This window comes from Podarcis raffonei, chromosome 1 (assembly GCF_027172205.1).
Source record: "Podarcis raffonei isolate rPodRaf1 chromosome 1, rPodRaf1.pri, whole genome shotgun sequence".
Taxonomy (NCBI): domain Eukaryota; kingdom Metazoa; phylum Chordata; class Lepidosauria; order Squamata; family Lacertidae; genus Podarcis; species Podarcis raffonei.
The window spans coordinates 62,950,797-62,977,647 of record NC_070602.1 but is presented as its reverse complement, the minus strand read 5'-3'; the positions used below and the strand labels follow the sequence as shown (position 1 = coordinate 62,977,647).

Sequence of the window (26,851 nt, the reverse complement as noted above, 5' to 3'; positions counted from 1 at the left end):
AAGCTGTTACCTAAAAAAGAAAATAATAATAATTTTGCCCCAACATGCCAGTTAAGAACATAAGACGTATGAACAGCCCGCTGGATCAGGCCAATGGCTTCTCTAGTCCAGCATCCTTTGCTCACGGCAGCCAACCAGGTACCTGTGGGAAGCCTACAGGCTGGACATGAGCACAATAGCACTTTGCCCATCTGGTGTTCAGAGGCATAATGCCTCTGGCAGTAGAGGCAGAAGACAGCTATCGTGGCTAGTAGCCATTGATAGCCTTCTCCTCCATGAATTGGCCTAATCCTCTTCTAAAGTCATCCAAGCTGGTGACTCTCACTGCCTCCTGTGGGAGCAAATTCTATAGCTTAGCGATGTGCTATGCAAAGAAGTACTTTATCTGTCCTGAACCTTCCAGCATTCAGCTTCATTGGGTGTTCTAGTGTTATGAGGGAGAAAAACTCTTCTCTATCCAACTTTCTTCATGCCTTGCATAATTTCATAAACTTCTGTCACGTCGCCTCTTACTTGCCTTTCCTTTAAACTAAAAAGGACCCCAGCGTTGCAACCTTACCTCGTAGGGGAGTTGGTCCATCCCCTCGATCATTTTCATTGCCCTTCTCTGTACCTTTTCCAACTCTACAATATCCCTTTTGAAGGGACCTTGGTCTCGAGGGTGCTCCTCAGATCTTTGTCTTTTTGCTATTACAGTCTGGTAGCATAAGCTGCTGCATGGAACAAATTCACAGTAAGACAGGGGCAGCATAGTGCTGTGCATATTTACTAAGAAGTAAGTCTCAACCCTAAGGGACGTGGGTGGCGCTGTGGGTTAAACCACAGAGCCTAGGACTTGCCAATCAGAAGGTCGGAGGTTCGAATCCCTGCGATGGAGTGAGCTCCCGTTGCTCAGTCCCTGCTCCTGCCAACCTAGCAGTTCGAAAGCACGTCAAAGTGCAAGTAGATAAATAGGTGCCGCTCCAGCGGGAAGGTAAACGGCGTTTCCGTGTGCTGCTCTGGTTCACCTGAAGCGGCTTAGTCATGCTAGCTACATGACCCAGAAGCTGTACACCGGCTCCCTCGGCCAATAAAGCGAGATGAGCGCCGCAACCCCAGAGTCGGCGTGTTACTTGTAAATCCTACTTGTAAATCCTATGCATGTTACTGGGACGCGGGTGGCGCTGTGGGTAAAACCTCAGTGCCTAGGACTTGCCGATCGCATGGTCGGCGGTTCGAATCCCCGCGGCGGGGTGTGCTCCCGTCGTTCGGTCCCAGTGCCTGCCAACCTAGCAGTTCGAAAGCACCTTCGGGTGCAAGTAGATAAATAGGGACCGCTTACCAGCGGGAAGGTAAACAGCGTTCCGTGTGCTGTGCTGGCTCGCCAGATGCAGCTTGTCACACTGGCCACGTGACCCGGAAATGTCTGCGGACAGCGCTGGCTCCCGGCCTCTTAAGCGAGATGGGCGCGCAACCCTAGAGTCTGGCAAGACTGGCCCGTACGGGCAGGGGTACCTTTACCTTTACCTTTTATGCATGTTACTTGTAAATCCTACTGAATTCAATGGAACTTTTTTTATAGTGTGCATAGGATTGCTGCCTTACAGCCCAATCTTAGGCATGTCAACTCTGATGTAAGCCCCATTAGGTTCAGGGGACTTACTCCCATGTAAGCATGTGTAGGAATGCAGCCTTAGACTCTAGTCCTATAAAAACTTATTTGGAGGTAGATCCAACTATATTTCATAGGTCTTAGTGTTCTCTCTTTCTCTCTCTCTCAATATGCATATAGGGCTTACCTCAGTAAACACGGATAGTTGCTTATGCTGCAATGTCATGCTTTGCAACAAAAATTTTTGCTTTGCAAGTTACATATACAAGCAAGTTGCATTGTCTGGAATAGGAAACAGCAACCAGAATGACTAAAATTCCGCCACAAAGAATACCTTCAGAGAGTCTACTGAATAAGTAGGAAGAAAAACAAGAAGAAAAAGAGTGCCTCAGCATGTTTGCAAGCATTACGATTTTTATCAGTCTTTTTGCATCTATGCAAAGCAATTTATTGGCCAAATACAAAAAAAGCAAATAAGAGTGATGGCCTGCAGCCAGTAACCTTGGTTAAGTGTAAAACTATTTGCACCACAGGTAAATCACATGTAGATTCAGTCCAGAAATTTTCCTAATTGTGATGAGCAGTCATTAGCAATTCCACTTAAAAGGTAATTAATTAGCATGTGTCCTTTAGTAAGTGACACAGCAACAAGTAAATTTATTAAATGTGAAAACACTTTTTTTAAAAACCGTCTGAGAGTCTATTTGATATGCTGGGATGCAATGAAATAGCACTCTGAAAACTATTCTCGTATGTTGCATGTGGTCTAATAACATGGAATAGCATGTTATATTTAGATAGTAAAAAAAAGAAATGGATGAACAATGGAATACTCATGATTTTCTGCATGAAGACGTCACTTTGGGAAATTCAAGTCTCTTCGCAGAGTCATCACCCCTTTCTCCCCTTCTCCTGCCTGTTTCCCTCACAGGTGAAGTTTAGATTCATCAGGAAAGAGGCATCTATTTTGTATATGTGACTCTGTGAAGAGCCATGTACACAAATATATAACTAAGTAGATTGGGAGGTGTGCCCACGAAGAGCAGAGACGATCACTTACCCCTTGTCGGGTGATGGTTGCAGCCCCGCAGGACGTGGGGAGGGCGATCCCTCCCTCCTTTGAGGCTGGCCGTGAAGAAACCTGGGATTGCCTGCCAAAATCTCTAGTTTGAATTGGTCAGTCACAGCCTTTTGGGTGGAAGGGATTCATCGGTGAACCAGAGGGAGCAAGTCCTCACTCTGGTCCACTGCTGCAGCTTAAAAAGCAAGCTGTGTGCCTGAGCAGCAGCGTCGTTCTTTTTGACAAAAAGAACTCGTATCGCCCAGATGGTTTGCACTTATCACCTGCCTGCAATGAAAAATTGTTGCTAGACATATATTGGGGCCTGCAGAGTTAGTTGCAGCCGTGGACAGATTTGATGGTGAGCCGGGGAAGTGACGGCTGGCTTGTGTGGCAGATAAGGCATTGGGTTGAATCTTGTAGTCCATTTTCTGGAAGTGGCACATCACCCCATTTCCCTCTGGTAGGTGCAATATCTCTGGGTACCCCGGTAAAAGGGCCTGGATAGTTCATTCTTGAAGCCTGGAAGGGAACAGTTGGGCTACAGAACTTACAGATGGTGGCCCAGGTGGCTTAATTGACCCATATCTTGAGGTGGCCCTTCCCAGGCATGATCCAGCCAACAGTAGTATTAATCAGGAAGCAAACCCAATGCCAAACCAAAGCCAACCTACAGCTGTAATCCATAAAGTTGTGGCAAATTTCAATCCCAAGTGACATTTTGTTCAATGATTGTCGCCTCACCTTCTCATACTGTGCCTGGGACCGTACCTGGATACTGTGCCTGGGACCGTACCTGGATATTTTGGAACACAGGGACCTTCAATTGTGTTTCCTAGCTCTTAGCCATCATTACTGAAATAAGAGCTTTCAAACCTCATCCCTCCAATGAGTAGGGTGGCCATGAGGATAATCCTGTATTTGAAAGTGTCCTGTATGTGAAAGACTATCTGGCCCAAGATAAAAAGGAAAAAAAAGGAGAGCAGAGGCCTTCAATTTGCCCAGATACTTTTAACACCGGGACAGCAGGTCATGGTGAGATGTGTATCTATTTAAATCACAATAATAACTTCTAAATTTGCATCAGTTCATATAAAATTAACATATGAAAGCTGCATGGAAATCTCTTTTTGGTGATGCTAACTTACCAGTGAAATGTACAAGTTGTTTCCAGGCTTCAGTGCACCTCACTTGGGTGGGAAGATGTGAAAATTTTATTTCAAGGTACCGGTATTTGGAGAAGCATCGAGAACAGGAAACACAGGGACTCGTTGACACATCGAGTGCAGAAAAAGCATACAGTAGAGGTTGCAAGTGAAACAGAGGATGTGAGAGTGGGTAGAGGAAGAAGAGTGAGTGACCCACTGGGAAATGTCTTTCTCTAGATACAGCTTTCAATGTTTGGCAAAGTCTTTTATTTGGGAAGACAATGGGGTAGTTTGCAAGATCTTGACTTTATAAAACAAGATATGAATGAGTTCCTCACCCTGCACATTAAGGCCCTTTGCACGAAGAAGGAAGCCTATAATAAACCAGTTTCCCATTTGGTCCAAATCAAGAAACTATGGCTACAATGTTCAGAACAAGCCAGAATCTTAAATTGGTTTCAAACTATGGTTTAATGGCCTGCCTTGTTCTGAAGTTGTTAACCACAGTTTCCCAGCTCATACAAAATAGTAAACTGTGGCTAATGGAAGACTTTCTGTTTTGCTTCCTTGTGCTGTGAAGCAGCTTATATCTTGGCTTGTTAAGCCAAAATATTATTACTGTAATGAAGTCACTCTGGTATCTGAAGTGGCATAGTCTAGAGCTCTACTGTATGTTCTGCATGTTTGAGTCAGCTCTGAGTCACAGTACAGATCTAGAATTGAGACATGCAGCCCCCAGAATATTTCAAAATTACTGTCATAGGCAGAATTAATTGACATTCATTGAGCAGGTTCAAGCAAAGATACTGTGAGTCATATTAGTTCTTGCACTTTGAAGAAATGGATTTACGACAGCCAAATTAATAAATTTTAAAGGGTTGTGATATTTTAATAACCTATTTGACAGAAATTTTTATTATGTATTAATAGTGCAAATGTTAACTTGCTTAAATGAGCGAGTGATAGCCATAACCAAAAGGTCTATCAAGATAAAGCAGATTATTACCAATTTTCTTCAAGAGTAGATGACTTAGTGTGCCATGACAGTCAATTACTGCCTTCTCTCATAATTCAATGAAACAACATTATTTGCTTTGTATTCCGGGTTCTCCTAAAGTCATTTAAATAATAGAAACAACAATGTCACTGTGATCTTCTAGATAATCCACAGGAAAAGTTTGAGTTTTACAAAGTCACAATGTAGCTGAGGTTTTGGTTTGGTTTTTTTTAAAAAATGAAGTAGTATGGTTTAAATAACTAAATAAACAACAAAATATTATGAACACAAATAACTCTGCTAATGTAATAGTAACTGCCTATGATAAATACTCCTAGTAGAGGGGGATAACCAACAGCCATTACAATGAGACCGTATATTTGGGATTGGTACTCATATCTTGTTCCCTTGTGATAAGCCATATTCCACTTTATTGATGATGGGAAGAGCAGACCATAGCTGTCAACTTTTCCCTTTCCTTGCGAGGAATCCTATTCGGAATAAGGGAATTTCCCTTTAAAAAAGGGAAACGCTGACAGCTATGGACCAGTCCTTTGCCAGGAATAGCACAGTAAGTCATCCCACCTTCCTAGTTCTTCCCCTTTGTCCAGTGCATCTATGGCTACCTGGGGACAGGACATACACAATGGAGCAGAAATTACTCCTCCCTCCTTCTAGCATGAGGAATGAATCCTGGGAAGAAGCCTACTTTGCCATAATAATAATAAGAAGAAGAATAAGAATAAGAAGAAGAAGAAGAAGAAGAAGAAGAAGAAGAAGTTATTTATTTATTGTATCCTAACCATCTGGCTGGGTTGCCCCAGCCACTCTGGGTGGCTTCCAACAAAGCATCATCATCATCATCATTTTATTTATACCCCGGCTCAGTTTCCACAGTCACTCTGGGCGGCTTACAGCATAAAAGAGCAGTATGATCAAAAATCCCCCACTATGTTGATCATATTGCCTATGTATTATATCTACGATTGACCTTTTTACACCAAATACATGGTATCTGTAGAATAAAGTAAAAACTTAAAAGATTAGGGCTTTTCTGGAAGAAATATAAAAGAATGCTAGACTCTCCTCTCGAAGACAAAGAATAGCATTTGAATGGCTTGGAGCTCTATCAAGTAGTAGCTGGGAAACAGGCCAAAAGAGTCACTTTCTGTCTCACTCTCTGAGTCATATAAGAAAAAGGGCCAAGAATCCAGGGGGATCATTTGATCAAGCTAGATATGGAAAGGAAGAAGACAACATGGAGTGAGCCATCAGGATATAAGGGCCCTCTGAGCCCAATAACAAAGCACGCTGTAAGAGATTTATAGGATTGGGAGTCCACCACAAGTTCAACCCTGGCATGTCAAGTGCTGAGAGAGAGATATGCCTGTTTTTGATCAGTATGCATCCCACTAGCCTTACTGTGCTAGATAGTGACATATTTTATTGATTTTCTTCTTGTAAACGTGCTATGCTATACTGTGCTCAAACGTCAAAAAATTGACCGAGGGTGGGGAGGTAATTATCTAGGATATTCCATCATCTCCCAATCACTGAATCACCCCTTTCCCTATATTCTTTGTTCCATAAGCCTTTCCTACACACCCAGCTCCTACAATCCTTGTCTGCTTTTCACTTTTCCCCCTGAGGTTCTGGCACACCTGCATTCCTACTATCATATTATCTATACAAATGATCAAGGATTTGCTCTCTTTCCTTTTGGAAGCTGCACTAGGATCACTACCCATCCTTTAGAAAACCATGAATCTTGTCTGCTTATAGACACAACATGATAAATTGCTTAAATCTCTCGAGTGTGCTCCATGTTCCCTTCCTTCATGAAAGATGCTTACACTCCCAGTCAGAGAAAGACTGATCAATGCAATTCTTCAAATTAGCTCTCATAACGTGTATTGACATTCTGATGAAATTATCGCTACACGAGGAAGAAATGGAGCTCCTTTCCTCGACCATTAACAAGTTAAACAACACCAGTCCTACTGCAGATTCTTGGATCCTCCTGAAAACTCCATCCTAGAAATTGCCTATCTATTCATTTTTGGTGAAAAGCGTTATTAATTTAGACTAAGTTCACAACAGATCCTACAAATTACTTATTAGGAAAAATGGGAATAACTTGACTCTTTATTACAAAAGGGCGAAGTAAAAATAATGATTTTTCATTTTTATTGTATTTGTCCAGGGGCAGAGGGAAGAGATCAGATCATCAGGCAAAATCAATCAGAAACATCTGCTGTGTTTTGGAACACACCACTAATCATTTTAGGTGGGAAAGCTATGCTGCTTACTACAAGCATGTCACTTTGGGATAACCATCCCTGAAAAATGTATGGCAGTGTGTGCCTTCAGCGGCTCAGGCATGGACCTGCTAACCTGTAGGCCCCCTAACCTGGAAAAAACCTGGACATGCAAGCTGATAATTCTCTTAGGTGGCATCTGATTTTTCTAAATACTCCATGCAAAGTGGAAACAAAGCACTGCTTAGGGCAGTAAGCTCTCTACTGACTTGGAACCCAGCCAAGAGTGCCCACACTTGTCATCCTTTGGAATTGCATACTAATACAGTGGTACCTCTGGTTACGTACTTAATTCGTTCTGGAGGTCCGTTCTTAACCTGAAACTGTTCTTAACCTGAAGCACCACTTTAGCTAATGGGGCCTCCCGCTGCTGCCACGGCACGATGTCTGTTCTCATCCTGAAGCAAAGTTCTTAACCAGAGGTATTATTTCTGGGTTAGCGGAGTCAGTAACCTGAAGCAAATGTAACCCGAAGCGTATGTAACCGGAGGTACCACTGTACCAAGATGCTGGAGGATGGTACATTTGAGATTTTCACTAACTTACAGGGAAGTTGCATAGATGGTGGTAGTAACAATTAAGAGTGTTTTTAAAAAAAAACATGCATTTGCTGTACCATGATTAAGGAGGTGCTTGTGACTGATCTTTAACAGTACAATGGAGAACAGGAAACACAACTGAACATATTTTCTTCAGAGCATGTGATATTCAGGCTTACAGATCATAACTGCAAATTGCATGGAATACCATGGTACGCCAATTAAAGTAATGGGATACACTATATGGTTCCCTGAGGTTGCTTAGAAATTCCAACTGGCAGATCTTATAGAAAGTGTATGCAGCTCAACAGCAATCCACTGAAGTTTTACTCTAGTAAAATAGGAAGGCAATTTGGCCTGATTTTCATTGCACAATGAGACTTGCTTTTGTTAGGTATGGAATCAATATTCACATGCAGTTCTGAGCCACAATACACCATTTTAGGATTTGCAGTGGATTCTTTTAGAATCATATTGTTAGGTTTCTGGTTCAGCCCATGCCATTCCCTATTGGTCCATTTGGATGCATCAAAAAAACCACAGCTTGACTTGTTTAACACTCTGAATTTTAGCTGACTCATTAACCCTAATTTGTTTATTAACCCCTTCTCACAGATTATAAATGCAATTTACAATAAAAACATATATAAAAATGAATACAGCTACATAGCACATGGCTGTGCATTTGCTGTTATAGGGGAAAGTAGGCATATTTAAAATATATGTACCTGCATTTTAGATATTATTGAATATTATCATGGTGAGTTATACAGAAACTAACATAATTCTTGTCCTTTAATCTGTATATGTGAAAGATATTTTTCTGTAGCAATGCAGAAAAAAGGTTGTTTAGTCATGTGGCGTTCCCTTCTTTGGCATTCTGATTTAATTAGTGAAGTAGGAACAATGTGTGGCTAACTTTTAAAAATGCTACAGATTTGCTGTTTAAAAAAATGTTTACATCTTAATAGCTGCTCTTAGCTTTGCTGAGCGTCCTCTTGGATTGTCTTTAATATCCTTAGCTTGGGGAGTGACCACTTTCTTCTGTATTGAGGTCCATCTTGAGTTAGAAGTTCCACTGGACAATTCATCCTCCTCCTCATTCTCTGAAGAATTCTTCTCCACTTGCCTGATCTTCTGCCTGACACTGAGATTGAATTTTTCTGATATATCTATTCCATGAAGAAACCGCTTGATGATACGATCTTCTAACGAATGGAAAGAAATTGCTACAAGTCGCCCCCCTGGTTTTAGAAGCTTCTCGGCTGCCTTTAGCCCCGCAAATAGTTCGTGCAGCTCATTGTTGACAAATATGCGCAAGGCTTGGAACGTTTTGGTAGCAACATGCGTTGGTCTGTGAAGCAAGTCTTTTCGAGCATACAAAGCTGCGTCTGGGAAAGCACCTGTTATGAATAAAAGAGAATGAATTAAATGATTACTCTTCAGTAGCAATGAACTCCCAAATGATCCTTCTCTACTCCCCTTTATTTTTACTCTTAACTATATTAGTGATAGAATTTGTAAATGCTGATTTTTAATAGTACTTTTCAACATTTTAGAAGTCTCATGGCCAGAAGTTAGCGGCCTCTGAATCCTGCAGGTTAATCAAATGTCTTTGGCCAATATAGAAGAAGAAGAAGAAGAAGAAGAAGAAGAAGAAGAAGAAGAAGAAGAGTAGTAGTAGTAGTAGTAGTAGTAGTAGTAGTTTGGATTTGATATCCCGCCTTTCACTCCCTTTAAGGAGTCTCAAAGCGGCTAACATTCTCCTTTCCCTTCCTCTCCCACAACAAACACTCTGTGAGGTGAGTGGGGCTGAGAGACTTCAAAGAAGTGTGACTGGCCCAAGGTCACCCAGCAGCTGCATGTGGAGGCGCGGAGACACGAACCCGGTTCCCCAGATTACGAGACTACCGCTCTTAACCACTACACCACACTGGCTCTCATAAAAATGCCATCCTTATTTCCACCATTTCTAATCAATGTTAGTGTTACTGGGGCAAACTGATAAGTGGTCAGAACTGTGAAGATTTTTTTGGGGGGGGGATTTTCTTAGTATATAGAATTAGGAGATATACTAATAACTTTACTTATTCCCACATAGCACTGTCAATAAATAAACATTGACATCAAAATGTTTTTCTCATATTTCTACACATACATGAGTTAGAAGGACCTAATTCAATATTTTTTGCCCTACTGGAAGACTGAACTCATCAGGCTGTTAGGCAGCCTCCTCTGTCCTATCTGGCATCCTACAGAGTCCATTCAGTGTCAGCTGATGTTCAAGTTTTCTTATGTACGAATATGGAGAATTGATATTACAATCTATTCGTAAGTGAAATATAAACAGATGTTCTGTTTGCATACAAATATTCCCCCCTAAATACTGCCACAATTGTCTTTGTTCATCTTTAAACTATCGCTTCCCATCATCATGGTTCAATTGACAAAAAATCAGGTATTTTGATTTGTCTAAACTGATAAGTATGGTAACATTTTCAAAATGTAGATTCAGGTAGGTAGCCGTGTTGGTCTGACGCAGTCAAAATAAATAAATAAGTAAATTGTCCAGTAGCACCTTAGAGACCAACTAAGTTTGTTCTGGGTATAAGCTTTCGTGTGCATGCACACTTCTTCAGATACACTGAAACAGAAGTCACCAGACCCTTATATATAGTGGGAGGGTGGGGTGGGGTTTTTCTCAGAAGGGTAGTAGGAGATGGCTGATTGACTCAATGGGTATGGTAAACCTGTGGACGACTGTTGACTGCAATTAGTCCTACGGGAAAAAGCAAGGGATAGTATGCAGATGACCAAACACTGCTTTAGCATGTGTAGTGAGACAAGAATCCAATATCTCTATTCAGACCAGGTCATTTGTCAACAGGTGTGCACGCACACGAAAGCTTATACCCAGAACAAACTTAAGTTGGTCTCTAAGGTGCTACTGGACAATTTTTTAGTTTTCAGTATATGTGAGGCAAAATATTTAAAACCCATATTGCATCGGGCTGTGGCAATCCAAGTTTTTGCACTGCAATAGTGTATTAATTTCTATAATAATGCCATGTTTGGAGGTAAGAGAAAACATAGTAAGCACTCCCTGCCCTTCTCACTGCTATTCATCTAATTCCAGTTGCTGCAACATTTGAATCTGCTTCCTACATTGTTCTGCCACATTGCCTGTTAAGCATCCACACTGGCGCCTCACATCTTTGGAACCAGCAGGGCTGCAGCATGGCTGCAGCATGGCTGCTTGAAATGCAGTCTAACCAACCCATAATGGAAGCAGACTTGAACATCACTGCAGCTGTAAAGCCACAATCCCGCAGAAACCATTTCCAGTGGCAGCCATGAATCTGAAATAATGTTTAAATTGGTTAAAGGAGCTATAAAATGATGTCCCCTGATCCACGGGTTACGTATTCACCAAAGGTGGTGGCTGTAATCCAGCAGAGCAAATGAACCACATCTGCACAAACAGAGGGATTGCTTTCTTCTTATTTTTTTGGCAAAGCAACCCATCCCACCCACCACATCACACACCACTTTGAAATCAGGGGAATGATGGATCTTCAGTCACTCTGCCTTCCAGACTATCCTCTCTGCCCCTTTGGCTTCACAGAACGGATCCTAGGCATTTACATGAAAGCATGTATTGTCATCTTCCACTTGCCTACAAGTTAAAAGCAAATGGAAGAATCAGCTAGGAACTTTTTTTTTTTGGTTAACACACATTATTTATGATCCTGGATGTATTTATGGCATCCAGTCTCTTATTTTATGTACTTGGATAGAATAAAGAAACAGACAAAAGGAAAATTCAGCACACTGTGTATAGAAGGCCGACACCTGAGCCAAGCAAAGAGATCTGGGGAAAAAGATATATGGCAAGACATATGTCTCCTTATGTCGAATAAATCTAAAAATATACCTTCATTTATAGGTTAAATCCTTCATCTTAATGAAAAAAGCAATTCTTCCATATACTGTAAAGCTCACTGTGGTAAGCACTTAAATGAGTAACTATAAACAGTATCAGTGTGGTCGACGCTCTTATGGTATTCTTTGATAAAGATGAAACAATGTGCTTAAAACCTGAATACGAAGGGAAATCTCTCCTTTGTGCACGTCCCTTGTTCCTTCAGAAGAAAATTGTGATGTCATGCCCTCACAAGCAAGGAACCACTCCTGGGTCTCTCTCTACTTGTGGCCTTCCTAGAGACATCCAGCTGGCTACTCATGTAAACTACTCATGTAAACAGAATACTAAACTAGATGGATCCTTGGTTTGATCCATCAGGGGTCTTATGCATTTTGCCTGGCTTGGCAATTCCCATAGGGAAGGAATTGCTTCCTCTCACCTCCTTTGGGGCAGCCTAGTTAACATCAAACCTATCCATTCTGAAGGAAATCAGCCCTGAGTGCTCACTGAAAGGACAGATCCTGAAGCTGAGACTCCAATACTTTGGCCACATCATGAGAAGAGAAGACTCCCTGGAAAAGACCCTGATGCTGGGCAAGATTGAGGGCACAAGGAGAAGGGAACGACAGAGGACGAGATGGTTGGACAGTGTTCTCGAAGCTACTAACATGAGTCTGACCAAACTGCGGGAGGCAGTGGAAGACAGGAGTGCCTGGAGTGCTCTGGTCCATGGGGTCATGAAGAGTCGGACATGACTAAACGACTAAACAATAACAACAAAGTTAACATCACCTCTCATCAAGAACATAATCAGTATTGGATTTCATCTGCCTGTCACAACTTTAAATTTGAATTACTGAACTGGCAGGTCCAAGAACAGATAAAACATCTACAAGGAAAGAACATGCTCTATATCTTGGATCCAGAATAGCTCTTCTACAAATGGTTGTCACTGAAGCTTTCTTGCAGCTAATCGAATCATGCATGCCCCATGGTGGTCTGCAGAGCTGATGGGGATGATATCTAGATTAGCCACCCTGAGCAAGCAAATGAAAAGTCAAGGTACAATTTAGTCTTATGAATGAACAGAGTGACTGTGGCAGAAAGCTCATGATAGATTAGATCTTTCTCAGGTAGTCATCTAGACCATCAAGAACGAGATGATGACCACTTGGTGGCTTGCTGTTACCAATCTACCAGGCGCTTAGTGGATAGAACTGCTCATGCTTGTTTCAACTTAAACACCAGAGCTTGGGAAGAGTCCATAGATGTACCTTTCACATTTTCTTGTTTAGTTTTGTTGGATATTTCTCAATATTTATGTAGCCTGGGGAGGTATACAAAAGAAGCTGATCATGTGCACACTCAACCCTTGTCCTTCCAAGTTTTCATGAACAGCTAGAGGCAGACTAGCTGAGTGAGTGGAAGGGTGCTTAATGATGCGGTTCCTGTAAACTTAAAACAGGCTTCTTCAAACACTTCTGAAGCAGCTCCCTCTTGGTTCTACCACATAGGATAAATTGCAGCTGGACTCAAACATTCCATCCCTGAGAAAGGTGATCAGGTTTTAGGAGGCCTTTCTATATTTTCTATATTTAGGCCTTTCAGTTCTAGATGTGGATTTTCTATATTTAGGCCTAATATTGGACTGGAAACAGCCCCAGGCTCAATGACTGATGACCTTTGCCAAGAAGTACATACCTATCAGTTGTACTAGATCTGTCAGCAGCTTTAAATACCATGATATCCATCTGAATTGCTTAGCAAAAGTGGGATTTTGCTTTAAAATGTTATTCAGGTCCCGGACAGTTGACTGCAAAAGGTGGTGGTGGGAGAACTCTTCTCAACACATTACCCATTGGCCTCTGGCTTCCCCTCAGGGTTCCATCTTACATGAAACCATTCAGAGATTTAGAGAAAAGTGTCACCAATAGGCAGATGATGCACAGTTCTCTCTTCTTTCCATCTATAGATACTATTGCCACTATAAATAAGTGCCCAAGACAGTAATGGACTGGCTACCAAACTGAAGCCTAGTCTAGACAAGACAGGTCTCATGGGTCCATAAGATTGTTGATCCATGAATAATGATTTAATTAGTGTTCGTTGGGATTTTACTTCCCTTAAGAACACAAAATGTTCTCAATGGAATGCTTTTGCTCACCTTAGGTTGCTGCACCAAATATTCCCATTCCTGGAGATTGTAGATTGGCTATGGGAATATCTTTCAAAGGCAGCCTATCTAGGTTGCCCTTGAAAAAATATCCACAAACTTACAACTGGTCCAGAATATGACAGCCACATTTGTTAATGGGAGCTACCTATCATAAGCATCTGCACTGGCTTCTAGTTTGTTTCGGTCCCCAATTAAAAATTCTATTAATGACCTGTAAAGCCATGTATGATTTGGGCCAGTATATCCGAAGAACTAGTTTTTCTTGTATGAACCTACTTGCTTTATTAAGATCATCATCAAAGGTTCTCATATCGTATACATATTATCCTTCTGACTGTGACCAGGGAGACCTCATTGTAGTCATGCCAAGGTTCCAGAATTCCCTTCCTAGGAAACCTTGTCTTGGCATTTTGGTGGCTGGCAAAGATCATCCTTCTTAGAAAAGCCTCTGGCTAAGATGCTTTTTATGCTACAAAGATGTAGTGTTGGTTGTAATCATCATCTTCTGCTGCTTTTACAAGGACATTTTTATAGATTATGCTTTAGCTCACTGTTTTATGCCCCTTAAGTTTTGTAATGTTTGTTTAATGTTTCATTGTTTTAATAATGATGTTGTAAGCTGTCTTGACTATTCTTAGGAAAAGTAGGTACAAAAATTTTAAATAAATATGTTTATCTCTGCTGGGGTCTGCCAGGAGAAAAAACAACAGAAAGAATTTAGTAGAGTATTCCTTCTATCCTGTTTTAATTGGACTAGCCCAGCCAGGAAGAGATGTATGTTATTTCATTCTTAATCATTTAAACGGAGGAACATTTGTGGATCTGGGGGGTGGGGGGAATCCATCATGTTCTGACCTTTCCACAAAAAAGAATTGCCAATGGAAGAAAAATCTTGCTTGGTAACAGGCTTTACTATGGATAATAATAGAACAAAATTTGTATGGGAAGCATGCAAAATAGATTTCATTCATAAAAAAAACCATGCTTCTGGCAAGATGAATGATTTAAAATCCCAAGGAGAGAAATTATCCTTTTTTAGTTTTGGGATACCCTGATGTTGCTTACACTATTGAAAATCTAATAGATTCACATGTTAAAATGCATTGAAACTTTAAGCTTCAGAATGAAATTAGCAACGTGCAGTGCCTGCCAATGGGCAGCATTCAAGTCCCCTGTGAGACAGAGTGTGTGGCAGACTTCAAAAATTAATTCTGAGCGGGCACCTGTTTACAGGAATTTCCTGTTGGATCTGAATCACATTTAATAAGTTTCAATGACGCAGCTTATGTCCTTTTGTCTAGGCTTTCTTAATAAATGTGGATGTATATCATATATCCATCTGAAACTCAAGCAATATTACATATTTCAAGACATTAGTTAAGTGTCTGTGAACTTGGATAGATCTGGATAAACTAGATTTACCTACCAAGATTCTTTTTAATTGCCTTTTTGGCCCATAAACTTATGTTCTCATCAAGAGAATCTTAAAGGCTTACATAATCTTACTTGTCTGTGAACAAGTCACAAATCTAAATGAAAGCAAGTGGAAAAAAGTCACGAAAGCTATCAGGTAACAAGGAACACCAGCCACCAAAAGAAAAGATCAGAAGGAGTTGAGGGAAGAACAGGGCCAGTCCTACCATTAGGCGGAGTGAGACAATTGCCTCAGGCAGCAGTTACTAGGGGGCAGTTACCTGAGCCCCCTGGCCATTTCCCTCTGTGTCACTGTGGCATCATACCCCCCCCAAAACTAGCCTGCTGCACTCAGATATACTGGCAGACATATTTCATTGTCAGAAGTGAAGTAAGATTCAACTGCTAGTCCAGTCAGCTTCTGTACATGGAATGAGGAGACTATTTTGCCCTTTGCCTTAGGCAGTAAAATGTCTTGGTTTGGCCCTGGGGAAGAATACAATAGGTACACTGAGATATCCAATCTTTTTGTATCATTATTCAACACCTAGACGTTAGCAGATGTATCAGGGCTCATGACTACGACTTGCGAATGAGTAAGATAAAAGGCTGTGTCACTAGTCCAGCACAGTAGTTTAGTAGTGACTACTACCCATCTTATATAACCTGACTAATGCTTACAAAGGGACGACCTTCCCTTCCACAGGAACAAAGAAAAACAAAATGCAAAACAACTGAGCAATAGCAATAAAGATAAAGAAATCCTGGAGGGCCTGCAGTGCTGAGATTTATGCCTTTGTAAAGGGCCCATCTGCCCTTGTTTTCGATGTAGGTTTGGAGTGCTGTTTGTACTGCCCAAAGCGGTGGCAGCACCACACAGACAGAGGGGGCCTGGCAACTCATAACATCTGGGATTGACTACTAGCATGCACTGTACAGGGGGCTGCTCCTGAAGACCTGTCAGAGCCTTCAGTTGGCTCAAAAATAAAAATGCATCTGCTCGGCATTGGGGTGGCATGGGTTATGTCAAACAATCTCGTCCCAATTCTGAAATGACATCAATGAATTCCTGTGTGTTTTGAGTGCAATTCAGAGTGATGGCGTTTACCTAGATAGCCCTATATTTGGGAGAGAGATTTCTCAAGCCCTGTTTGTGCTTTGAATGTACAGTGGTACCTTGGGTTACATACGCTTCAGGTTACATACGCTTCAGGTTACACACTCCACTAAGCCAGAAATATTACCTCGGGTTAAGAACTTTGCTTCAGGATGAGAACAGAAATTGTGCTCCGGCGGTATGGCGGCAGCAGGAGGTCCCATTAGCTAAAGTGGTGCTTCGGGTTAAGAACCATTTCAGGTTAAGAACGGACTTCCCGAACGAATAAAGTACTTAACCCGAGGTACCACTGTATATGGTAGGATTCTTCACTGAGTCCTCCTGCTTGGGGAGTAACTGGAATGCTCCCTCACTTCCTTCACAAAGCCTGATGCCTACAGCCATTACCTCTCAGGGACAGGTAAAAACTTTTTATCCAACCAGGCATTTTATAATTCTGTATACAGTTGTATCTTGGTTGTCGAACGCCCTGGAACTCGGACATTTTGGTTCCCAAACGCTGCAAACCCAGAAGTGATTGTTCCGGTTTGCAAATGTTCTTTTGGAACCCGAACGTCCGGCAGGGCCAATCAGAAGCTGCGATTTAGTTTCCAAACGTTTTGGAAGTCGAACGGACTTCTGGAACAGATTCTGTTTGACTTCCAAGGTATGACTGTATTGCTGTTTTCAGTCCTGGAACTTTACTGCAACTGTTTTACCTTCTCTGTGCAGTCTCTAGCTTTTGCATTTATATATGTGTGCGTGGGGGGTATGGTTTCTACTGTCATTTTTTCAAAGCCACTTCAAACAATTCTGAAAAGGTGGCATACAAATCTATTTAATAATAATACACAGCAACATCACAGGTCTTTCCATTAGCCCTTTGAATGTAAAGATGAGTTAAAGTTTTACAAGAGAGTTTGCTTCATGTATAAGCACAGAATCAAGCATTAAAAGTTTAAGGGACAAGTTGCCTCCTATTCTGCGATAAATGATCAACCAGCAGATGGCAATGTCCATTCTCCAGTAGCTTTGGAATGCCCAAGTTCCTATAGTCTCTGCACCTTGACAGCCAATAAAAGGTTTACTCTTGGCATCATCCCTGCCATTTCATCACAACTAGCTGCTCAGACCATTGTTGGGGCAAACATAACCCATCAAGGGTAATTGTAAAGGTATTTGTCTGGACAGGTACTTTGTGCTATGAGAATGCAGGGTTGCTGACTGAGAAGGGGAAATGTATTTTATGTATTACGTTTATATTTCAATGAAAACCCTTTAGAATGCCCTCAGTGTAAAGTGGCATATATCCAAAGTATTCTGCAAATGGCCCTTGCTCTGTATTGTCCTGCCCCAGGGATGATGAAAAAGTTCAGAAAATATTTTAGCTATCTGGCCAAAAAGTTTGATCTTATGCTGGTGGAACTTTTTCCTGCTTCTTTGCAGAGAATTTATTTATATTGACAATTTATATACTGCTTAACTACAGTTGTCACTAAGTGGTGTACTCAGTACAGACAAAAAATAAATTAAAACTATAAAATCGCAATACAGTTAAAATGCCTACTGGAATAAAAAAGTAGGCACTTGAAGTTCAACAGGATGAGGCCCATAATACCTGAATGCACAGTTCCTAATGGGTACCAGTTGTGCATTTGAGCCATCGGAGACCACTAACAATGACTCCTCCAAAGACCTTAATGACCAGGCAGAATAACATATCAAAGGGGAGAGGTAAACGTTACAGTTTACCAGGATGGTTTGAACACATTACAATTGAAATTTATGAAGTCTCTATGGCATTCCTGAAACGGTGGATGAGTTATAGTAAGGGCAGCACTGCAAACATGGCCCCTGTAAAATTTAAGAGGTCTTTTACTGAATCTTGTGAATCATTGTTCTTGCTGTATCAGAGTTGTCACAGTCATGTAACTGTGGACTTAGGAAAAGGCTTAAAGGCAATCTATACCGTCTGACAGATCATCTATACCACCAAGCATCCTCAAAATTTAACAATTCTAATTACTCACTTTGGTTTGCTCACTGCAATGTGTAACCTTCCAGATAAAACTGTATTGACCACCTGATAGAAACTATAGCGAAGGACTTCTATCCTGGGATACAAAGACAAAACAGCTTTCTCTAGGAGCCAAAGTGCAGTGGCATACATGTGCTGTGTGCAAAAAATCTACCGTTGGCACCTTCACTTACAAGAACCTGAACTAGCACAGGTGAAAAAGTTACTGCCAGAAACCCTAGAAAGCTGTTGCCAGTCAGGGCAGACTGGGCTTGATGAATCAATGGTTTGATTCAGTAAAAGGCAGCTTCATATATTCATTCACAACACTCCTAGGAACATGATGATGGCTGAATTTAGCAAACTATCACATGTTCATGTGATGCCTTCTTTGGTCAAATGATACAAAAATGAGAGTGTTCACTCACTCAACTCATTAAAAACTTGCACAGTGAAATAGTTGAAAGATGGCATTGTTGTGCATTGCAAGTTCTCCATGCACCCACACAGAGGCAGGGATCACTGTTTGCTCAATAATCCATAAGAAATGGACCACAACTTATTTGGAAGCTATTTCTCAGCTGAAGTTCTCAGAAAGGCTTATAGAGTAAATAAAAAAAATCAGCATAAATGAGAAGTTCATTTTTTAAAAATGCAGCAAGATGTTAAAAAACAGAAAGTCTTGGTTAAAGGTTTTTCATGTGGCACCATGAAAAACAAAGATGGCGCCAGGCAAACCTCTCTGGGAAAGTAATTCCAAGGCAAGGTACCAGAACTGAAAAGGACTTGTCTTTGATCAACAGCCACTTTACTTAAGATAGTGGAGGGACTTTGAATCAGTACTCTGAGACCCACCTTAAAAGTCCAGGCAGATTTAAGGAGGAGCAGATGGTCCTTTAGGAATCTGGAAGGTTTCTGGAAACAGCTGCCAAGATTGTATGCCTCAATAAGCCCTCCCAAATTCACCTTGTTAGCATCGGTGAAATATTTCATTACTCTGAGCAGTACCTGTCAACCTAGCAGTTTGAAAGCACACTAGTGCAAATAGATAAATAGGCATCGCTGTGGCGGGAAGGTAAATGGTGTTTCCGTCACGGTGTTCTGTTGTGCCAGAAGCGGTTCAGTCATGCTGGTCACATGACCTGGAAAGCTGTCTGTGCACAAATGCCAGCTCCCTCAGTCTGAAAAACAAGATGAGTGTCGAAACCCCATAGTCACTTTTGACTGGACTTAATTGTCCAGGGGTCCTTTACTTTTTAAAATCAATAATGTCTACTTGTGTGTGCAATGGAAATACACTTGGGCAACAGGATTTCTGTTTTCTCCCCTCTCCAGCCTCTCTTACCTCCCCCCATCTGCTCTGCTGGGTCATCCAATCCTTCAGGGTATATTTTTGGGTGTGCAGATGGCTGCAGTGGGGAGCAGAAAATGGGGAAGACTCAGTGATTATGCCATGTTGGACCACACCCTATTTCTACCGAATAGAGAAATCAGCTAGTAGACCGTTATTTCACTAGGTGGGCAATTGCTTCTTCTTCCTTCGCAACTACATCCAATTGTGTGAAATTAAGACAGAAGCTTTGTTGTTTCGGGTAACTGAACACTTCTCAACAATAGCGATAAAACAGATCCTTTGTTTTTGTCATCCAGGGTTTCACCTTGGTAGGCAAAATTAAAAACGTCTCCGTGTAAAGTCTATTATTAAACTAATCAGCATCCAACATTATAAAAAAGATAGAGCATATGGAAAAATAGCTGACATCAGAGCAGGATAGACAGGATTAGATCTTGCATGATTTCAAGTACAAATAGATCCCTCTGGGACTTAGTGGATTAATATTTTCTCTCTCTCAGACACTGCTCGGAATTAATGAGGGTACCTGCAACAATGCTGGCAAGCTGCTGAGTCCTGGTGATGGGGTAGATGCTGCGTGCCTGAACAACTGCTGAAGCTATTTTCTTGGCGTGCCTCTCCTCCCCGTATGTTCTCAGGATGGACGCAAGTGCCTGTTGATCTAAAGCATTCACAACATCAGCAGCGGTGGGCATGTCAGGATACCTACGCACAAGAACAGCCAATTAGTTCACTGACGTCAGCTTTCATTGACAAGGGGTGAAGCTTCACAGCATTGAGACATAAAGTCAAACACACATTCACTGCATGCAAGTGCTTCTGAGATTTCTCAATAAGAGGCAGAGATCATTTTAAAGCAGAAATAGCTCCTATCTTGTAAATCACCTCTTATTAATTCACATGGAGGCTTTCTCCCTCCAACCCTACCTCCTAACATTAATTAGCTATAAAGAGTAGTTGAGATGCCTTTTATCATAAACTTTAACATTATAGCAGTAGCTCAAATAAAATTCGAAAGACAAAACACTGCTAAGGCTGCCTTGGCTTGTATAATGCCAGGAGATGAACTCATTTTACAAGCAGATATTTTTCCAAGACATCACATTGCTTGATCTATTTCCTGATAAAAAAAAGAGAACCTTAATCTCTGTGACCTTTTCCCTCACATCTGGTGTTATGAAAAATGATCTTCTGTGAGGTATTTAACGATCACTTAAAGGTCTCTCAATTCAGAAATGGTCTCTCTTTTAGAAGAAAGGTAGTAGAAATGATCAGCCTGGATAACACTCCCAGAACATAAGGGAGAAACCAGCATTTCTTTCATTTGCCTTTTTGGAATGATGTGAGGGATTTTATGTACCACCAGCAGCAGAGACTGATTCAGAGTCCTGTGTGCTCATCACAGGCAAGGGATTTTGTTATAAACATTAGACCACCCAAATCCACAAGTAACAGTACAATCAGGTTGTACCATAGTACAAACTTAAGCGAGATTTATTGACCTGAACCAATGTGACAATTTAGACACCAGAAAAACGTTGTGAGGCAAAGAAGTTTGTGTGCTTTAAGATTTCCCCCCAACACTGTTCCAAGGTGCAGGGCGTGGGGAGGATCTTCAGAATTATAGATCTCCCAGAAACTGCAAAGTAGGAGACCACTGAATCAAAAATTATTATTTGTATTGCTTCTTTATTTGGATTATTTCATTTTACCCCATTAAAAAAAAAACCAACCACACACACACTGTTATGAAATTTCAACAGGACTAAAGCATATTTCTTTCTTTCTTTTGGCGGTCAGGGGTTGATTGTGCTTTGAGTGACAGGAAATCTGTCAAGCCCCTTAGCAATCTCATTTAATGGTTAATCATTCTTAAGAGAAATATACATGACTGATTTCAAGTGTAATTTATACGGATCTTGGCTTAGGTTATGCTTTTCTTGGCTATATTAATTTGCATTTTTAATACCACGGACACTCTGCTGATTTTTATATACAGAGCTTCTGGACATATTTTTTGACTAAAATTTTTAAAGTGGTCTCTAATGTATTCATTCATTCTACCTGCTCTATCAATCTGTGCATCAGACACCAAAGTTCTGCCAGTTCTGAAGCCATCGGAATTGTACTAGCTCATTGCCATTGTAAACTATAGATGTTCCACTTGGCTCATCTAACAGTAGGCTCAATGCAATACTGATTCTAGAATACTTTTTAATGAAGTGTATTTATCGTTGAAGACACTTGGCAGGTTATACACAGCTGCTATACATTCAGTAAAATGTACAGCCACACAATGTAATACTCCAGTTTTCCACACTGACACTAGTAGGCAACAGTTATCTATGTGGGGCCATTTCATAATGGGCAATGCCTTGAAGTCAGTTTTAATTCAGAAGCTTAAGGAGTTTTTGTTTTTATTGTTTACAATTCCAAGAAACCACCTGGAAGAAAAGCATAATTGATCTAATCAAAAGGATAAGAAATATGCTTATATAAGAATTGCCTCATTGGTCATACTCCAGCGAATCTTTTACATACATTTCAGTTCTGTGTTCCATATGGTTTGCTGTTGCTGTCATCAACCATAGTTTCTATTTTAAATGCCATACTTAAAGTCCACGCGTTTGCAAACATTTGTAACAAGCCAATAAGCAAAACAAACACTGGCACTAAGGCCTACACACTGAACATTAGAAAAAGTATTCTGCCATGGGGGAGATGATTTATGGTGCATATGCAGAGGTAAATATGGGGATTTGATCACAGCTCTGCAACATGAAAAGGAAATTAAATTCACCATGCTAGTGAAAAATTGATTTCTTGTTGAAGAAAGAAATGTTTTATCAATATGTACCTGCCACCATCCATCCTCATGTCCAAAGGACCATCTTTTCTTAGGGAAAAACCTCTTTCTGGAGTATCAAGTTGCATCGAAGAGCAACCAGCATCCAAAAGAACTCCATCCAGACTCCCTGGCTGCACTCCAGCCAAGGTTAACAAGGCTTCTGCTTGACTAAACTGTCCAAGAAGAGCTTGGATTTGTTGCCTACAAGAAAAAAAGAAGAGAAAATAATATATATATAGTTAGCAGAAGGCTAGCAATGCTTAACTTAATTTCCTCCTGGATCCCTATGCATATAATCAGCAACTCCTTCATCCGAAGTCAGCAGCATTGTGACTGGAATGTCTATTCTCATTGCAATCTGGTATGCTTACTTGGATAAGAACCTAACAGAAGTTCAAAAACCGTTTAAGTCTTTGTTCTACCTATGAAAAAATTAAAATGCAACACTAGTGCCCTATGATATAAAACATGGGTAGGCAAACTAAGGCCCGGGGGCCGTATCCGGCCCAATCGCCTTCTAAATCCGGCCTGCGGACAGTCCGGGAATCAGCGTGTTTTTACATGAGTAGAATGTGTGCTTTTATTTAAAATGCATCTCTGGGTTATTTGCAGGGCATAGGAATTCGTTCATTTTTCTCTCTCTTCAAAATATAGTCCGCCCCCCACCGCAAGGTCTGAGGGACAGTGGACCGGCCCCCTGCTGAAAAAGTTTGCTGACTCCTGATATAAAATAAGACCACAGATGGCTGCTTTATGTGTCAAAATACATGGGTGTGTAACTTTTTTAGTTCTAAAGAAGGAAATTAAACTCAGAGTTGCTGTTTGATCTCTTAAATCCACACTGTTGCTTTATTCAAAGCATAGCTCTTGCAACAACAAGAGAAACAGTGATTGTCCCAAGCGAACACATTGCTTCCTCAACTGGTGCACACATTTTGTCAAGATCACCAAGGTGAATGAAATAACTCCCAGAGGTACACAATGAACCTAACCACCAAAGGTCTACTCATAAATTAACAGCCTTGCTACTGCTGCCAGATCAATACCTGAATGAGGCTACGTGGAGGCATTTTTCAACTGGTTAATTGAGAAGTTGGGTGTGTGGGAAGGAAATTGGATTGAATGATGTGGTGTTCAGGGGCCTGTCAGAATGTGTCAGGGGGTACAAGTGTCAATTAGGGATGGACAAGCAAGTGAAAGGTATGTCCAACAGAAATAGAGCACAACTTTTCATTCTCAAGGTGTCTTGTTATCATCTCCCATTTATTTAGTTTTAAAAGACTATGTTCCACCCCACCCAGAGGGAAACTAGACTGATCTGTGTCTGGTTAAGAAAATCTGATGACATCTAAGCTCTGAAGAAAGTAAAATGGATGTGCAGCAATTCAAGGTCCTTAGCACATTATTATTTTTCCATAATTCACCTCTTTCCCCAGAAGACTCATAAAATCCTTGAGTAGTAGTATTTCTACTTTTCAAATGGGAAACTGTATGAGACAAAGGATGCAATTTTAAGTGAGCTGTCCAAGGATGAATAGTAATGATGATAAAATTGCATTGGCATTTAGGAAATTCACAACCCAAGGGTTTATAACTTCAAACACTGACTTTATCATAACCATCTTAGAGATCCACACACACACACAATTTTTTTGGCCCTCGCCACTTTTCCCCTCCATTTTGCATAGCATCCACACTTGAATGGCATTCTAACTACTATCTGAAATATTCAACTGATTCTTTTGCATTCCTTTTCTTTGCCTTTGTTCCTAATTCCTTCTTCATTTTAAAGAAATATTTTAAACAAATTGCTGTTAAAATGTCTGTTGCTCCTGCTTTAACAATAATACTGCCTGTTGTGTAAAATCCACAGAAATAAAGTGGGGGTGGGGACAGGTCTTTGCACCTACGATCACTTTCACAGCTATTGTTTGGCAGTTCATAGCAAGGGTAGGTAATTCCCAAATCACAGCATTCTATTCATGTCACTTGCTGCTTAATCTTAGCAGTTAACTGCCGCCTGCCAACACTAGCAACCCAAAGTGTTTCGCTTAATGTAAGGAACATGCCAAAAGTCAATGCTTTCGAAAAGAAGCTTATTTCCAAACTTCAGACAGAAAGGTCTATTTACAGATTCAGCTTTTTTCCGTGAGATAGTTAACATGTATGCCTACAAGTGACAATTTGCATGGACACTCACTTGGAAAGGGGCTCAGTCAACTGTTATACAGCGATTACTCTCAAAAGCTAGCAATTCAGGATGTGTTTGAACAGGGCTACAACTTCTACAGCCATTGACTTTCTGACAGAGCAGCTCCAATTACTATTTTTATTGAATAAAGACCAAGCCCTTGGGGGCGGGGCGGGGAATGTTTTTAAAAATTGGGAGGAGAAACTGGCATAGAAAGAAAGCTAAGAGTACATGGTTTGGAGGAGGGGGTTTGGGGGGGAGAGTCCCATCGACTGCAAGAAGATCAAACCTCTCCATTCTTAAGGAAATCAGCCCTGAGTGCTCACTGGAAGGATAGATCCTGAAGCTGAGGCTACAATACTTTGGCCACCTCATGAGAAGAGAAGACTCCCTGGAAAAGACCCTGATGTTGGGAAGATGGAGGGCAGAAGGAGAAGGGGACGACAGAGGACGAGATGGTTGGACAGTGTTCTCAAAGCTACCAGCATGAGTCTGACCAAACTGCGGGAGGCAGTGGAAGACAGAAGTGCCTGGCGTGCTCTGGTCCATGGGGTCACGAAGAGTCGGACATGACTAAATGACTAAACAACAACAACAAATGGGGGGAAAGCAACTGGGCTGATTTTCAGTGATGCATGCATGTGTGTGTGTGTGTGTGTAGGGGGTTTGTCTTCTAGTGATAGTGCACAAGCAACCAGCCACTTATTTCCGGATAAATGGTGTCAGTAGGGGATGATTTGCAGAGAACTGAGGGGGAGTTAACCCTTTGTTCCCTGCCCAATGTTTTCTCCTCAGTCAGTTTTACACCCATGTCTGTGATGGCGCTAGAATCTAAATTGTGCAAAATTATTTGGGAAGGCTATGTTGCAAAGCAAATACTAATAAAAAAAGTGTTAGGGAGGGACAGGCCCACCACTTCCCAACTGCAAATGCCCCTTCTTCACCCCAAAGCAGCAGCCATTCCAGTTTAATGTTATAATGGGGCCCTCATAACTTGTAGTTCTAGCACCAGAGAAACACTCAAGTGGAATGTTCCTCTAGGTGCATTCACTTCAATTGGTTTTCCATTGTTACTGATGTTCACAGAAGAAGGTATTAACAGGCACCAGAAAACATGGTCTTTAGATTCAGCATTGTTAAGGGAACATTGAAAGAAGGTTCAAGAGAATTCTCATCCAGGCTTGTCAGAACTCAGTTCAAGTAGCCAATAGAAAAGAGACTTAACCAAAACATTGCTTGATACTATGGATATGGGGATGACCAGAAAGAGAACTGTATTTAGGACACCCTGGGATACTATTCAAGGTACCAAGTAATCCAACTGTTTCAGTCACTACTCCTGAGCTTTTAAGCTGTCAGCTGGAACAGATCTGGTTGCAGACGTTAAGTTTCCCATTTATCTGGGAAACTTTCAGGGAAGCTGCATTGACTTCTTGAACAAAACTACAGCTTTCTTGGCCAATTTTTTAAAAATCTCAAGAGCTCTCTCTCTCTCTCTGTGTGTGTGTGTGTGTGTATGTGTGTGTGTGTGTGTGTGTGTGAGAGAGAGAGAGAGAGAGAGAGAGAGAGAGAGAGAGATTGAGAGATTTGGACAGAAAGACACACATCAGTACCTCCCCTGCCCCACTTTACTACCCAGCATCGAAAGTGTTTGTTTTTATATAGGGGATTTTTGCACTGGTGTTATGCCATAAACACCAGCTGAGAGATTTCTGGTGACAACATATGGACCTGATGCCAGCAACCCAAAGCAACTAATGGTCATTCAGAGGTCTTGCTGATGAACACACTGTTCCAATTACCTCAGCAGGATGTGTGTACAATAATTACTGCCATGTTGGAATCATACACAAGATGCTCTGCCTTAAGGGAGGAGAAATGAAACTTCACTCTGACCAATATGGCACTTGTTTCCCAATGAATAGATGGAAGGTGATTCACTCTGCCTGTTGATGTAAACGTTTTGCTAAGACAATGTTCATCCTTTAAAAAATATTTTAGATCCTTCAAATCCCTTTTGGCTGTTTTTTCTGTTGGCTCTGCCACCTTTATTTTGTGTTTTTATTGCTGTTTCATGTATTTTATGGGAATGGATTCTTTTTACTTTGTTTGAAGCTACCTTGAAACCACCTGGAATGAAAGGCAGAATATAAATCCTATAAATAAATAACACCCAGT

The 26,851-nt window shown here is 41.1% G+C and overlaps 1 protein-coding gene across 5 annotated transcripts in view; it reads right to left on the bottom strand.

Moving 5' to 3' along the window:
* Positions 1 to 6,956: 6,956 nt before the first annotated feature.
* Positions 6,957 to 26,851, bottom strand: part of METTL15 (methyltransferase like 15) — a 91,862-nt gene continuing 71,967 nt past the window's right edge. For 4 of the 5 annotated variants that reach the window (XM_053389726.1, XM_053389704.1, XM_053389736.1 and 1 more), the window contains 3 exons: positions 22,492 to 22,683; positions 20,161 to 20,339; positions 6,957 to 9,056 (listed from right to left, as the gene is read on the bottom strand). In XM_053389726.1, the coding sequence (XP_053245701.1) occupies positions 8,611 to 9,056; positions 20,161 to 20,339; positions 22,492 to 22,683 (817 nt within the window). In that variant the 3' untranslated portion in view covers positions 6,957 to 8,610. The remainder of the gene's footprint in view (positions 9,057 to 20,160; positions 20,340 to 22,491; positions 22,684 to 26,851) is intronic. The other variant, XM_053389746.1, reaches the window with a different exon arrangement.